General features: G+C 40.6%; 1 protein-coding gene across 2 annotated transcripts; it reads left to right on the top strand.

The window, feature by feature from the left end:
• The first annotated feature begins 1,409 nt into the window (after positions 1-1,409).
• LOC101736042 (solute carrier organic anion transporter family member 2B1) lies at positions 1,410-15,231 on the top strand. Of its 2 annotated transcripts, XM_021347742.3 has the most exons (12): positions 1,410-1,631; positions 6,306-6,470; positions 6,833-7,003; positions 7,491-7,670; positions 8,768-8,959; positions 9,097-9,218; positions 9,837-9,932; positions 10,512-10,702; positions 11,407-11,520; positions 11,986-12,107; positions 13,620-13,760; positions 14,537-15,231. In XM_021347742.3, exons 1-12 carry the CDS (start codon positions 1,610-1,612, stop codon positions 14,689-14,691), a joined length of 1,671 nt encoding a protein of 556 aa, XP_021203417.2. In that variant the 5' UTR covers positions 1,410-1,609; the 3' UTR covers positions 14,692-15,231. The 2 variants fall into 2 exon arrangements, with proteins under 2 accessions (XP_021203417.2, XP_062525451.1); XM_062669467.1 differs by lacking the exons at positions 6,306-6,470; positions 6,833-7,003 and having other exon boundaries at positions 1,472-1,631.
• The last annotated feature ends 1,461 nt before the right edge of the window (positions 15,232-16,692 follow it).

Here is a 16,692-nt window from a genome sequence, read left to right as displayed (position 1 = left end):
AATAACAACTAGTAACAAAAACTCAAAATAAACAAAGGGTACCTACAACTTTAGTAGACGCAAGTGTAACCCGGAGCGAAGGGAACGTAGACGCGGTGCGGGAGGGGAGGGTCTACTGACGCACCAATCACGCGCTCGGAATGGTACTACGTCTTTCTCCGCGTCCCGCTTGACAACTAAAGAGACCTAAAAAACGACTTGTGCGCATCTAACGACTTGCCAAGTTACGTGCCGGGGACTATAACTTTTATCTATTTTAGTAGGTAATAGAGTTGTGTACTGTAAGGTCCCGGGGTACACCTGCATTTTAACTTGCATTTTGACGACTCGAATACGTAAAAAAGTTACTCTTTCTTCTCGGGCCCGCGGTCCGCTCCCAACATCTGCGGACCAGTCGTACATACCTCGAGCGCCCCCAGGCGCGGGGACCTCGTGACCTCGGACCACAATGAAAGAATCACAACGTGTAACCAAAGTTAAAGGCTGCAAAACTTATAAATTAGCATAATTACATAAACTTAAATCTGTCATAACATATTCCTTGCAAACCGCACATGGGACACAGGATCGTAATTAACAAAAATAATTAATCACATGGGGAGCACAGTTTTTTTTTTGGTTAGCCACAGGTAATCCGAATATGCAGTTACATATTTAGTTACGTAGTTGCAGTATATGTCTTTTATTTTATCTATATATTAATACGTGAAGCAAAAACTTTGTATCCCTTTTTACGAAAATTGCGCGGACATGAATGCGCGGTATGAAATTTTCCACACTTATAGAGAATATAGAGAAGAAGTGCACAATGCTAATATTTTTTTAAATAATGCATAAAATATACATTAAATCAATAAAGAAAACATTACACACACTACATACCATGTATTTGACGCACACACGCATGCATACTATTAATTGTCAAACTTTTGTTCTTGACGTTTGTGGTCAAATTGAGAATACATAAATATTGTTTGTTTTATTAATATTGTTTTATAGTGTACCCTTGGCGAAATTTGTGATTATAGTAGTATAAAATACAATCATAATAGTGTAGAAACTTACAATTCCAATCCGAAAGTCGAAATTCGACTACTGCGGGACCTCTAGTAAATATAAATTGTCCACAAACATAACTAATGCGATCACAACTTTTTTTACACTTTCTACGCAACAGTTTAACTGAGTTATACAATAAATATCTCTTAAACTAAACAAGTAATGCAGCACCAAAGTTAACCAATTAAGTAGGTATGATTCTATAAAAAAATATTTCCGGTAAGATAAAAAAGTGACTTGATAAAAAATTTATGTTAGTATTTTTAGAACTTATAAAGGTTGCGGGAAGTAAAAATTAAAATTTTTAAACTAGTATTAGTATCGGTGTCACAAACAACATCCGTGTTCATACAACCGCTTCGAACAATACACACCTATATTAAGCTTATAAAACGGCTAATTACAGATCGCAATTGATAAGAACTATCCGTTGATAACAGCCACGGCAATCAGTACGTATGGGTTCAATCAATAAACATCACTTGTATTTGTAATGTAATGTGAATGTGTGATAGTTTTACGTGAATATTTTGTCGTGAAATGAGCTAAGATGATGCTACAAGGGAGAACAGGTATGTCAAGCGAAGTTATTTACGTAGGATTTTGATAAAAGAACTGTTTCTAATTTTGACAAAAAATACTGTTCTGTTTTCATTGATTAAACATCGCGAAAATACAGCATAGGCTTGTCAGAATTTTTTTATCGATTTTTTTTTTATATCTCTGTCAAATTCCTACAACATGTCCTCATCATAAATAAATTATAATTTGTCACATACAAGTTTTAAGCGACATTGTTGACACAGTGATATTTTTAAGGTTTTATAATCTTCTAAGTTCTTTAACGATTTTTTCAAACATAACTTGACCATTATTACTCTTTGACTTAGCCCTTGAACTTACACTCTGCCTATCGAGAGACAAATATTTAACTTCGACTGAAGTTGCAAATATTAACTGTTACTGTCGACACAACATTCATTTGTTTGAGAATTCGCTTTTTTGAATTTATAATTGAATATTCAAAATTTTATTTTCAATTTATTATCTCTAGAGAACTCTTTAGGGCATATATGTGACCACACACCGTGTCACATAGACTGTATACTTGTGTTGACGATGACAATAAAATAAAACGACTGTCCTACCCGTCGAAGTGGTACACTTCATTTTGGCCCGCAGAACTGGGCAAAATGGTGGTATCCACGCGTGTGAACTCACAATATAACCTATCATCAATAAATACCAGTTGGCGATCATAGTGTGCTCTATAATCTGAGAACGATTTGGCTCGTATAATTCTCAAAGAAAGGTTTTGTATATACTTTGTGAATCAGTCAATCGATTAGTCGCCTTTTACGACAAACACAAGTGTCTACCCACGCCCTAAAAAAAAGCGGCATTATCTTTGGGTAATTACTGGTCGTAATCTCGAAAAACTACTTATCACCGGCATAGTGGAAGGAAAGAGGCTTAGGGGGCGTAGTCCTATGCGCTAATCTGATCAAAATAAGAGACATTGGACACCGGCATCAATGTCGCTATCCACTGCGCAGAGGATTCGCATTCTTTCCTAAAGAACGGAGGAACATAGTCCAAGCAAAAGTGCTCTGTAAAGGTCACGACCCTCAGGACTAAGGAATATTAATATGACGCAAGAAGGAGAAGGACTGGTCTTAGAGAGTTTCTCGCCCGATAATCTCATTGGGCCGGAATTCCGATCCGGTGGTAGATTCAGCGAAGCACTGCTCTTGCTAGGGCAGAGGTTAGCAAGCTCTCACAGGTCGATTCCCTTGAGCTCGCCCGTTACTCCGTTGAAACCAAAACAGCCCCTCGAGGCTATTGGTAGTTATATAGGCAAAAAAATTGTAAGGCTTATTGAGATCAAAGAAGAAAGAAAGAAGTCATGTGTTTCGGTGCGTACGGTAAGAGAGCCCTTATACACTAGACCACTTCGATAAAGCGGCACGACACGAGAACCCTCTCACCATGGCCGCCGGTAACTACATTCCCGATCCAGCGGACAGAATGGAAAGCAGTCGACGTCGCCCAAAACACGTCATCTCGGATCCTCCCGATCCACTAACGGTGCTTCTAGGTACTTCAAGCTCCGGTCACCGTTCTCGTCGAACCCGTCGTTTGCGACGAAGGGCTCGACGAGTAAATTAACTCTCAGAGCCCACTGAGTTTCTCGCCGGATCTTCGCAGTGGGTCGCGTTTCCGATCCGGTGGTAGATTCTGCGAAGCACGACTCTTGCTAGGGTTCGTGTTAGCATCGTCGTCAGGTTTGAGCCCCGTGAGCTCACTTACTAGTTACGGTTACGCTGGAATAGCCTCTCTAGGCTACCAGCTTAGGTAGGAAAATAAAAAAAAAAAAAAAAAATACACTAGAAGTGAGTCTTAGATCATGAAGCTGTTTAAATTTGCGCCGCCACAGCAACGAACCCTTTGAACAGAAAACACAAGTTTTATTTATTTATTAAATTCACAGCCCACCTGGTGTTAAGTGGTTACTGGAGCCCATAGACATCTACAACGTAAATGCCGCCACCCACCTTGAGATATGAGTTCTGAGGTCTTAGTATAGTTACAACGGCTGCCCCACCCTTCAAACCGAAACGCATTACTGTTTTACGGCAGAAATAGGCAGGGTGCTTGGTACCTACCCGTGCGGACTCACGAGAAGTCCTACCACCAGTAAAATGCTCTTTCTAAGCCTAAGAAAAACTATCCGACTCAAAATAATGATTTAATCGATTTTTGTTTAATCGATATTTGTAATCGATTTGAATGTTCGTTCATTTTCAAATGAAGAAATGATCTTTGCTCAGTCCAGTCTGAACACGTGAAATTATATAAACGCTAATCTCTAAATATTTTAATTAATAATCACACTAATCTTGCGAATGCGAATTGTTGATAAATACTATTTTTGAGTTAGCTATTTCTAAATTAGGGTCTATTTTAACCGATTTCAAAAAGGAGAGAATCTCAATCGGTTCGACCATTTTTTTTGTGTTAGCTCAATTTTTTTAATGTAGGTAAACCGATTTGATGATCCTTTTTTATTTGAAATCCGATATTTCTCATGAGGTTGGTTCCATTTGGATTTTATCAAGATATTTTTACTGGTGGTAGGACCTCTTGTGAGTCCGCACGGGTAGGTACCACCCTGCCTATTTCAGCCGTAAAGTAATAATGCGTTTCGGTTTGAAGGGTGGGGCAGCCGTCGTCACTATACTCAATACTGAGACCTTAGAACTTATATCTCAAGGAGCAAACTGAGTTTCTCGCCGGATCTTCTCAGTGGGTCACGTTTCCGATCCGGTGTTAGATTCTGCGAAGCACGGCTCTTGCTAGGGTTCGTGTTAGCATCGTCGTCAGGTTTGAGCCCCGTGAGCTCACCTACTAGCCACGGTTACGCTGAAATAGCCTCTCAAGGCTATCAGCTTAGGTAGGGAAAAAAAAAATCTCAAGGTGGGTGGCGAGATTTACGTTGTGAATGTCTATGGACTCCAGTAACCACGTGGGCTGTGAGTTCGTCCACTCAACTAAGCTATAAAAAATAAAAATAAAATTGACATTACTCATCGCGCAAGACATTGCTTATCAGAAATGGCATTTAATAGGACACATTCTACGCTGCAGTGGAGTCACCACAACATCGATCGCTTTAAAGTGACAACCGCGTGGCAGAAGACCTGTGTGCTTAGTGCGAGTTTCTTAACGTTCTCGATAGCGTAAAAGTTAACCCAATTTTGTATGCAGTTGGAACAGCGCCCCTAGCGGCAAACGTAGGCAAACGATCCCATTCCATACAAATATGATCTAACTTTTACGCTATCGAGAACGTTACACTCTGTACACACTTGGCGACGCATCACAAAGATCGAAATGAGGACTGCCGGCTGGATATTCAGGAGCTAGTGTAAGACAGGGTGAAGCGGAGACAACTTGTGCGGGCCCTACGGACCAGCGGGGTTCCTTAGGACTACTACAATTGACTTTGATAACATTGAGGTTTTCTGGTTTATAAATTTTTTGGATTACTATGAATACTGGTTATTAGGTCAATGGATTTTACGTGGAAATATGGCGGTTCTATATAATCGTCAGCAGACATCTATGTAGTCCGCTATAACTTGGTATCGCTAATGTTTATCATCGGTGGCGCTGTGTGAAACCTATTCGAATAATAATTTATGTTCCATCTCTTTACACAATGTTAAATACAAATCCGCCACAGGTATAATTTTGTCCTGAAAAATTGGTGTTCAAAGATATCCTCTTACGGTTTTCCCTGCAAGTGCAACAAAGACACGACGAGGAATAAGTGTGTATATAAAACTTTCCGGCTTGCAGAATCTTTGTGGCCTTCCTATCCACCACCGCCCTCCAGTCCTGGAGAGCCTGGAAAGGACTTCGGCCCACAGGTTATCCTACCAACCTTACAACAAAAACATATAAAAGTGTTTTTCCTACCTAACACTGATTAAAGTAAATAAACATAAAATAACTTATAGACTACATACGTTAAAAATATTTAGTGATTAAAGAGTTAAGAATTAAATGATAAACGCGATAAAGGGGGTCTTATTAGCGCATTACTTAATGTGTTACTACGTAACCATTCAACACTGACCTTTCGGTTTTAAAGATTACACTTATCATACGGAAATTTGTCCTTAACTTATTTTATTATAAATAAATAAAAACAAAATAGAAAAACGGTTTTCAATTAAATAAAATATCAATTTAGTCGAATTCAATATTTGTTTACAAATCACGCGCGATCTTCCGGCTCCAATTTATGATTCTCTCTGTTATGGTTACCAGAGACTGACATAATGTATATATACGTTTAAATATATACATAAACTAGCGACCCGCCCTCACTTCACTTCGGAAAGTGTAATTTATTATTGATTTCTCCACTATTTAATGGATGTTATTATACATATAAACCTTCCTCTTCAATCACTCTATCTTTTAAAAAAACCGCATCAAAATCCGTTGCATAGTTTTAAAGATTTAAGCATACATATAGAGATATAGGGACAGAGAAAGCGACTTTGTTTTATACAATGCAGTGATAGATAGCAAACACCCAGACAAAGAGCAAATAAATCTGTTCATCACACAATGTTTGCGTAACCGCATCGCTCGATCCACCAAGCTTTTACGCAATCTAACCTTGCTTTATGTCAGCCAATTAAAAAAATTAAGATTGGGCACGTTCTTTTCAGTATTTCACAAGTTATGGTACTTCCTCCAAACGTATATCCTGACGCTGAAGAGGTTCGACCTGTTCCTCCAGGGTACCCTGCTTATCGTCATCCTGCTGGAGAGCAACGTGTACTTGCTGCTGAAGAGGGACGCGGACCAGGGTTACAGTACACCTCTTATTGAAAGTAAGGCTAAAAAGAAGCCAAGTTTTGTTTGTTTATTGCTTAATGGGAGAGTGAGCTCTCGGTCCCTTTGCTGTAAAGTGGTTAGAAAAAAGTTTAAGGGCTCTAAAGGTACTCTGTATAAAAAAGATTCCATCTATCTCACTGTGGGACATAGGCCTCCTCCAATCCTTGCTGGAACGCCCTCGAAAAAGTTTCACATCTTTTTTTACTGGTAAGATGGTCTAACTGATAAGATGTCCGGTGTAATCGTATCGGGCGATGCCACTGTACTGGGGCTTAAATGCCGCAATCAGGTACCCGTTTAGCGCAATTGAAAGACTATAACAAAATAATTGGCTTTATCTGCAAAATTAAAATTTCAGGCTGGGTACAAATCGCAGCAGGTGTCATAGAATGCGTATTGGGAGTTGTTCTGGCGTGGTGGGGGTCTGGTCGACGGCAGTTCGCGCTGACGGGATGGCTAGGAGCCTCCGCTACAGCTGGATTACTGGTCTTAGCATTTCCTTTCGCGTATTCTAATCCTGCGAATGTGGGTAGGTCTTGAAATCTAATCATTATATCTTCGAATTCGATCGGTTTCGCGGATTACCATGCACACAATTTTTTAAGAGCATAGATAAACCCCCAAATACATACTAATGAAGTTTAAAAACTGAAAAAACATGCTTAGTGGTTTAATTGCAAACCGAACTAGCACTACATGTACTTTGATATGATAACGTCTTTAAAATCGATGAACACCGATTTTAAAGACGTTTTTTTTAAGCACGCGAATTGAAGCCGATAAGAAAGGTTGCCAGATTAAGTTATTTACAAATGAACAAAGCTAACGTAAGAAAGAGTCTAAAAAAAAAAAAGTACTAGTATAGCTATTTGTGGAATTTAAACTCACAAAATTTACCAATGCAGTTTTGACACTTCTGGCCAGATATACGAACACAGCTTTTGAGCCATTGGTGAATATGCCGAAAAATGATTAAATAATAATGACATCCCACTTTAAGCATCAATCGCTTACAGAACTATGCGGGGGTGAACCGGCCTTTCGATCCATAAACCCTAGAGACGAGAACGTGACACCTCGCACCGGGATTCTGGTACTGACGGCGCTGCTATGTGCCCTCACGAAGGTCAGCATCTGGGCGCACGGATTAACCTACTTAGACGACCATGACCCGACCAACGGCCCTTACTTCTATGGTGGGTTTGCCAGACAATTTAGAAAAGTAAATGGAATTGTTCGAAACGTCATCATCATAGTCGGTTACTCTTGGCAGAGCAGTCGTGGTCATGTGGAATTCTTGTTTATTAAAGCCTTGACAGATGTTCTCCACAGTTTACGAATTGAAGGTTGGCGCACGCACTCGTTAAGTGGGGTTTAGTAGGGTCCTTCACCTGATCAGTCAAGCGCATGGGGCTTCGTCCACAAGATTTTTTACTATTGACCCTATCCTGAACAACAGGTTTCTCGTTAGACTCTGCTGGACGTCGCGATACGTATCCAAATGATTCGAATATGCCAACTTAAATTAAGAATTTTAAATAAAACTTTAATAGCATTTGTGTCATAAATTGTCATAAATAATGTGCTAAGTCAACTCTTCTGCAAAAAAGTATATTGTGTATGCATTGATGTATTTTTATATATCAATGTGTGTATGGCACCGAAAATATATAATAAGCTACCTGATGCTTTAAAAAATTTATATATAAATATAAATATGTTATTTTTAAATATAATAATATTTAAAAAGAACTTGAAAAAATTATTAACCTTAAGATGTTATTATACAGTTAGCGATTTTTTAAATGATAAATCATTATGTTAATTTTAAATTCGCTTCTTTCTGTTCTTTGTTTTCGTTTTCTATACTAATATTATAAAGAGGAAAGATTTGTTTGTTTGTTTGTTTCGAATAGGCTCCGAAACTACTGGACCGATTTGAAAAATTCTTTTTCCATTAGAAGCCGACATTGTCCCTGATGAACATAGGCTACTTTTTTTTTTTTTTTGTTTCATGTGTATTTTAATGTTTCCGAAGCGAAGCGAGGGCGGGTCGCTAGTATGACATAAATGACTAATTCTTATTCAATTAATTTATTTTGTTGTTTGATATTTTAATTAATTAATATACATATTTACTGACTGCATTTAATGTAAATCATTTTGAATAATATTTTCGCGCCGACCTGGTAGAAACACGCTGTTCTATAAAATAACTATCAACAATTTTGTAAGCCGTGTTTTAGCTAATAAAGTTTGATTTTATTTGATTTGATCTGCGTCTTTTCTTCAGGTATTCTCATATCGATTCGTTTGTCACTCGGGTTGAGCGGCACCAACTGGTTCCGCCCGAGCTCAGTACGAGACGACTGGTGGGAGGGCCAGCTCTCCGCGTCGATGCTGACGATGATGTTCGCCATTCTCTTCACGTTCTTCCCGACCAAGATGCCACAGTGGCAGGAGGAGGAAGTCACAGTGGATACAGGTAGATCGGGTACCCTTAACTTTTTTTTTTTTTTTTTTTTACCCTTAACTAAGGCAATAAAAACATCAATCGGTATACTCTTTATTTACTGGATCTGAAAACGTTAAAGATCTGACAGAACTCTGTTTCCTTCTTAGATTTCCTGCCGTCCCTGTATCGAGTGATCAACAATAGAATAGTGGTGATCCAGTCTGTGGCTCTCTCTCTACTCACTACTGCAATCTTCTGCTACGTCGAATACGACCATGCATACGTTCAGGTACGTGCTTTTAGTCGGTTCTGGTACAAGCTCTTATACATTTAGTGGTAGTTTTTAGTGGTAGGACCTCTTGTGAGTCCGGACGGGTAGGTACCACCGCCTTGCCTATTTCTGCCGTGAAGCAGTAATGCGTTTCGGTTTGAACGGTTCGGTTGTTAGAACTTATATCTCAAGGTGGGTGGGGCATTTACGTTGTAGATGTCTATGGGCTCCAGTAACCACTTAACATCAGGTGGGCTGTGAAATCGTCCAGCCATCTAAGCAATAAAAAAAAATTGAGATTGTACTACTAACAACGCCGGATCAGAGTTCAAATCACCAAGAACCAGAAGGATAATTCACAGTATGCTTCAAGATATCTTCTTTCAGCACTGCCAATGATTGACCACTCAGTGATTTCGAAGAGTTGCATTATTTTTCAAAGGAGGTTTGAGGAGTGCTTATAAGGCAGTGGCTTGGTCATGCCTCTGCCACTGCCAATATTCTACAGCAAAGCTTGTCATTTCTACAAAAAAAACCTCTCCCTTTGAATGAATGAACCTAAAACGTCATATTAAATGTGTTTTTCTGCAAAACTTGAATCATTGTAATATTTATTGTTCGCTTTCACATTTCCAGGCTCGTTTCCACGTCGAGGCTCTCAGACAGGATCTCAGGACCTCACGATTTTTGAGCGACTTCTTCAGATCGCTGGTCGTCATTTTCTTCATTATGGTAAATGAATACAAAATATAGACACAGCTAGGAGAAGTCGGCACGGGTTGGGTCATTCTGTATACACGTGATCTGCAGTCTGCTTAAAATCTTGTCATTTTCACTTCTGTGTGCTTAGTGCGAGTTTTTTAACGTTCTCGATAGCGTAAAAGTTAACCCAATTTTGTATGCAGTTGGAACAGCGCCCCTAGCGGCAAACGTACGCAAACGATCCTATTCCATACAAATATGAGCTAACTTTTACGCTATCGAGAACGTTAATAAACTCGCACTAAGCACACTGAAGTAGTCGTGGTGCAAAGGATAATATGGCTGGTGCACTCGTATCGAGCAACGTAATATGTCCATGTTCGAATCCCGCAGGCAGATACCAATTTTTCTAATGAAATACAATTGACAAGATGTTCACGACAAGATGAGTGGCGTTATTCGCGTCTATGGGCTTTTGTGGCTACTTAGCGCCGAGTGGGTCGTGAGCTCTTTTATCTGATTACGCAATGAACAAAACTTGCGATTTAATATGCCCTTTACCTATTCCTGAAAGCAACAGCTATAGGTACAAACTCTCGAAACCCCCAGATATTCAGGGTGAGATTCTCAGCGCGTCGTCCTGACGGCGTGAAGGCCAACACGGCGGCTCGAGTGGGCGGCGTGGTGGCTGTCTTCGTGGCCATATTCTTCGTGGTCCTGGCTTCCCTGGGCTGCGACACGGGCACACTCGCGGGGCTGGACGAGGAATACGTTCAGCCAGAGTGCAGTCAGCAATGCGGGTAATTGTCGGGACATTGACTCATTGCGCCAAGAGCCGGTCGTATTGATTACACAACACGACCTAACGGGTGACACGGCTCTGTAATCATTCCTTTAATGTTATTTTATTTTTGCTTAGATGAATGAACTAGTTCATCTAGTGCAGGAATTCCCAAACTTATTTTGTCTACTGCCCACTTTGAGAATAAATTATTCTTTAGCTTCCCCATTTTTCACCTACTTAAAAACCAGTGTAGCGAGAGCCCAGTCGATGTCTAAGAGTCCTCCTAGATGAAATTACAAATCGTTTCTCAAGCCTTTATACAACGCCCCCATTTTACCTCTGGGTTCCTTATCGCTACTTAGGCCTGCAGCGCCTACAAGGAGACGTTATCGCCTACTTTGGCAAACGCTGCTCTAGTGTTAAGTGGTTATGGGGGCCCATAGACATCACTAAGTGAATAACGCCACTCATCTTGAAAGATGGCACTTGATTTTGATTCCACGATGTTATTTAATCACCGTGGAAGTCATACGTGAATATATTATTAAGTAGGTATGTATTTCATTAAAAAACTGGTATCCGTCTGAGGCACACGAATACCGACACATTGCACTGCTCGATACGAATGCACCGAGCGGCTCATCCCACAGCCCAAGATAATTCAAACTGTCCTTACTTTCACTAAAACATCTATGAAGCCGAGACCCGTTTGTGTTCCAGATGCAACTCGGCTAGATACGGGTTCAGCCCGGTCTGTGGGCTGGACACGCTCACGACGTACTTCTCTCCCTGCCACGCAGGCTGCCGGGCCGTGGAAGACCTTAACGGGTTCTCGTGAGTTGGATATTTGGGAGGATCCCTTCTATCTATTTCTTTAAATGATACTCTAATGTTTTTTTCTTCTATTTCTTTTCCTTCCTATGCTGATAGCCTTGAGAGGCTATTTCAGCTTTACCCTAGCATGTAAGTGAGCTCTCGGGGCTCAAACAGGAGATGTTGTTAACACTTTCCCTAGCAAGAGCCGTGCTTCGCAGAATCTACCACCGGATCGGAAACGCGACCCACTGAGAAGATCCGCGAGAAACTCAATGGGCTATACTCTAATGCTGACACTTCGTCTATATGGAAGTGATGTATCGCCTTAAGAAAAATAAAAAACAATACTTGTTCTAGAAACTTAACCTTATACTAGAGATTTTGTCTTCTTCTAACGTGCGCGTTAGAGAGAGACGGATAGACCGTGTACGCGGCGCGCGACACACGCGCTCTTCAGTCACCCGTCCGCCTCGCCTCGCGCAGGTTGTACGCGGACTGCACGTGCGGGGCGCAACGCGCGGCTCTCGGGGCCTGCGCCCTTAGCACGTGCTCCGTGCCCTTCAGTATCTACCAGATATTCTACACTATTATACTTGCAGTCTCAGGTAAGATTCCAATATGTGTTTATATGGCTAACATTTTAGGTTGATTTGTTTTAAGCTTTAGTGGCTACCCGCGTTGCAGACATTATTATTTAACAGATTCTTACTACGATTTGCACATTTAATGAGCTTCCTATATTACGGCTGTTCCAAGTGCCATCATAGATTTACAGAATAGTGCGGGTAGAACATTAGGAGCAGACATATCTGTCTACCCTCTTTCTGGTCCTTGTTTGGATGTTACCACTGCAACTAGGTGACACACCTCGACTATATACTTATCAGCCCATGGGCGTCCATTGCTGGACATAGGCCTCCCCCAAGCCTCGCCACAAAGACCGGTCCTGCGCTGCCTGCATCCAGTGGATCCCCGCGAACCTCGATAGATCGTCGGTCCATCTTGTGGGAGGCCTACCGACTATATACACTCGCGGTTATATACATCGATAGTTTTTTCACTGAGAACGGATTTACAACATCAATTATGATTGGATTATTCTTCAATGAAACTCTATAAGCTAGCTAAGGTGCAATCTATCTTCATATTATAGTGAATCTAGTCAAGCACGGGCCCTTCTACCGGCCTAGTTTCACTAGCTGCTTGTTTTGTCTCATATCCGACCGATACCAAGCTTCATAAGATCACCCCACCTGCTGTACTAAACCGAAGATTTCAACTAAAAACAGATTTCACATTTTTAATGTTAGCAGGGCGTATCGGCGATCGGAACCAGGTCGATAGCATCATCCTGCTTATAACTGCTGCGAAGCTGTCCCTATTGCGTTTTCAAGCTGGAACAGACATTAAACGATGCAATTGAAACTTCGGCCTCATGTATCAAGATGGCGGCACATTGTGATCAGCTCGTCCACACATTTACTCAGTAAAATAGAGCAAGCAGTATAAAAAAAAACACGCTTAAACAACAAATCGCATCAAAAATTAATTTCATCTTCTTTTCGTATCTTGTTGACTTTGTTGTACCAATTGGTGTCTGCAGACAAAATATAAAGCGAAGATATTAGTTTATTGTATCATCATCGGTAGTTGAAGCGTGTGCAAATAGTCAAGTCAATCGAAGGTATTGAAGTGGGTGAAAAAAATGCTCTAAGAATCCGCCACGTGCAGACATACTGCTACGCTCTCAGTGTGCTTCCCTACATTTGCCGCTAGGGGCGCTGTTCCAACTCCATACAAATTCGAGTTAACTTTTACGTGATCGAAAAGTTAAAAAATTCGCACTAAGCACACAAGTTAACAAAACTCTCACCGAAATACAAATTAAAAGTCAATTAAATTATTACGAGGTTTGAGGTGGAATTCACTTATTTTTCGCTTTCTTGAATACATAAGTTATTATTTCCCTTCTAATAGAACGCTTTTATGACCGACACGACTGTATGTACAATTTTCCAGAACATTCCCGATGGTACTAGTTGTTTTTGCGCTATACGACGTCAGATGACGTCACTCATACCAGCATAACAATACTGAGTTAGGCTTTTGCTTTTCAGGAGCATCGTTCCTGATGCAAGGCATGGTGCTAGTGAGGGCGGTCCGCAGGGTCGATAAACCGATCGCGATTGGATTCTCTTTCGCTCTGGTGGCGCTCCTGTCCTTTGTCGTCGGAAGACTACTGTACATGCTCATCAGTTGTAAGTTACCGGTTTCCACATTCGACTCTAGGTTTGAAGAAGACATCGCCCTACCCTGGAACGACCACATAGCCCGAACGTTAACTGCTCATTCTTTAAAAAGAGCGTTTTATGTACTTCCGTAAAGGAATTACATCTATACTAATATATAAATCTAGTGGTTTTTACGGATGTTCCGTTATATCTACTGAACGATGCTTGCGATTAACTTGAAACTTGGTATCCATTTAGAAAATACATGTACTTAATGGATAGGCTAATATTTATATGAGTGTTGGACTCCCTACATCAGTTGCGGGGGCCTTCATGATGAGAATCTTTGTGGGGGTGAGAAATAATAATGTTAATTTTAAATATCCAGCAAGGCGGACGGGTACAGTTAGTCGTGTAATAAAAATCAAGCCCGCAAAATTATAATTTGTGTAATTACTGGTGGTGGTGGGATTTCTTGTGAGCCCGCACGGATAGGTACCACCACCCTGCCTATTTCTGTCGTGAAGCAGTAATGCGTTTCGGTTTGAAGTCTGGAGCAGCCGTTATAACTATACTGAGACCTTAGAACTCATATCTCAAGATGGGCGGCGGTATTTACGTTATAGATGTCTATGGGCTCCGGTAACCACTTAACACCAGGTGTGCTATCTAGCTATCTGTGCAGTAAAGAAAAACTTCTTTAGATGACAATGTGCCATTACCGGTCTCCTAATTTACAAGAATCTTGACCACAAATGTTTGCGTCCATTGTTTTTCCTGGCGGTGAACTTGTTTCATTCCAGACCTGACGTGCGCGTATTCCTCTGGAGGTGTGTGCGTCCTCCACCGGCCCACGCTGTGGGCGATGTGCGCCACCAGTAGCGCCATGGCTCTGGGATCCGCTGTTGTCAGTTTGATAGCCAGCAAGACTCCGCTAGAGCCGACCACAGAGTTGTGATAACGTAGATTAAAATTATGAATAATCGATTTTTTGTCAAATTCCGATTGAGAATCGATAACCCTTTCACAGAATTTTACTGGTGGTAGGATCTCTTGTGAGTCCGCATGGATAGGTACCACCACCCTGCCTATTTCTGCCGTGAAGCAATGCGTTTCGGTTTGAAGGGCGGGGCAGCCGTTGTAATTATACTGAGGATTTAGAGCCCATATCTCAAGGTGGGTGGCGGCATTTACGTTGTAGATGTCTATGGACTCCGGTTACCACTTGAAACCAGGTGGGCTGTGCGCTCGACCACTCATCTATGCAATAAAATTAAAAAAAAAATCTTTTGAAACGTGACCTTATTGTACTTATAGTAAAATTTTACGAATTTGCAAGTCATGATTAATGTGCGGTGATAAAAAGAACGAAGAAAGAACGTGTTGTCAATATGGACATAATTTGTAGTACTGAAACTCAACTGAATTAGACTAGAATAAATATCTTAGGTTATAATTTGTATTATAATGAAATAAAGTTTAGTACATTTTTAAAGGATCCCGAAAAGCTACGTCCAGCGGCTTTGTTTCATTTTCCCACATTTGTGCACTTTCACATATACTAAACAGTTAATAAACCACCGTTATTACACATTTAAACCCGAAGAAACGCTAAATAGACAAAATAAAACAATTCACACAACTTCGCTCCTCGCGTTCCCGCCAAAAACCTCAATGTACAGATAAAATAAAATATTAAATTTAATTTGTTTTTTTTTCCACTGACAAAGATCGGTAGAGCCCATACAGACTTCCAGACCTAATAAAATCAGACATCACGTTCGGAAAGTTATATTTGTCAATTTTCCTACACAGACTGCAGTGCAACAGGATATTTTCTATTATTATAATATTTCACGTACTTATAAATTTAAACTAATTTTTATTCCTAATGTTTTATTGATAGGTTTCTGCATATTTATTTTCATGTTACTAGACAACTTTAATAAATAGCTCTGCTCAACTGTATTATACATCCTCCTGGCTGAGCCTTTGTTCGCCCTGACCGGGTGAAACTGAAAAGGCCACCAGGCCACCAGTGCTCCTTCCTTCGTAAAAAAAATCGGTTGTCTGTAAAGTTGGTTTACTGGCGATAGTTAAACGTGAACACGTCATAAGAAAATACGCCTCAGAGCGAGGTAACGCCTCATGAGTCATGTTTTTTCGTGCGTGCAGCCGGCTCCATCGAATTATAAGACGTTGTCACGTCAAAGAATCATATGATCTGCAGTATTTGTGTTGTCGCAGTCAGTTTTACCTCATCTACCATCTATTTTATCTCATCTCATCTAGTTTCATTTAATTTCATCCATTAAATCTATTGGATTAAAATCTGGTATAAATCAACTTCACCTTAGTCCGATCCGTATTCATTTTGGTGTAACAGAATATTAAGTATATTAATATAAAAATGAGGAAGTCGATGGTGCAGTAATTCGCGTTCCTGACTGATGCGCCGAGGTTCGTGGGTTGGATTCCCACATCGGGCAACATCCACGTGATAAACAGGTTTGTGTCCTCTTTATCTGGATGCTTATAATCATCATAAAATTAATAGGTAATCTTTTATACTGGTGGTAGGACCTCTTGAGAGTCCACGGGGGTAGGTACCACTACCCTGCCTATTTCCGCCGTGAAGCAGTAATGCGATTCGGTATGAAGGGTGGGGCAGCCGTTGTAACTATACTTGAGACCTTAGAATTTATATCTCAAGGTGGGTGGCGCATTTACGTTGTAGATGTCTATGGGCTCCAGTAACAACTTAACACCAGGTGGGCTGTGAGCTCGTCCACCCGTACAAGCAAAAAAGAAAAATTTTTTTAGAGCTCGTCACTGGCAACAATTCGATTGCCAGACCAAAAAAGAAGACAGCGTTAGGTTTTTAATAGGAGGAAATTTAAGATTTAATTTTTCCTCCCACCATAAAAACGGCATTCTTGTCTAAAAGAAATAAAACGAA

Source organism: Bombyx mori, chromosome 7 (genome assembly GCF_030269925.1).
Source record: "Bombyx mori chromosome 7, ASM3026992v2".
Lineage (NCBI taxonomy): Eukaryota > Metazoa > Arthropoda > Insecta > Lepidoptera > Bombycidae > Bombyx > Bombyx mori.
This window is presented reverse-complemented; position numbering and strand designations above follow the sequence as displayed.

Coding starts and splice junctions, on each gene's coding strand:
- LOC101736042 (XM_021347742.3), top strand. CDS start 1,610: ATGATGCTACAAGGGAGAACAG. Junction 10,703..11,406: donor GAGTGCAGTCAGCAATGCGG/GTAATTGTCGGG, acceptor TTTGTGTTCCAG/ATGCAACTCGGCTAGATACG. Junction 11,521..11,985: donor GAAGACCTTAACGGGTTCTC/GTGAGTTGGATA, acceptor CGCCTCGCGCAG/GTTGTACGCGGACTGCACGT.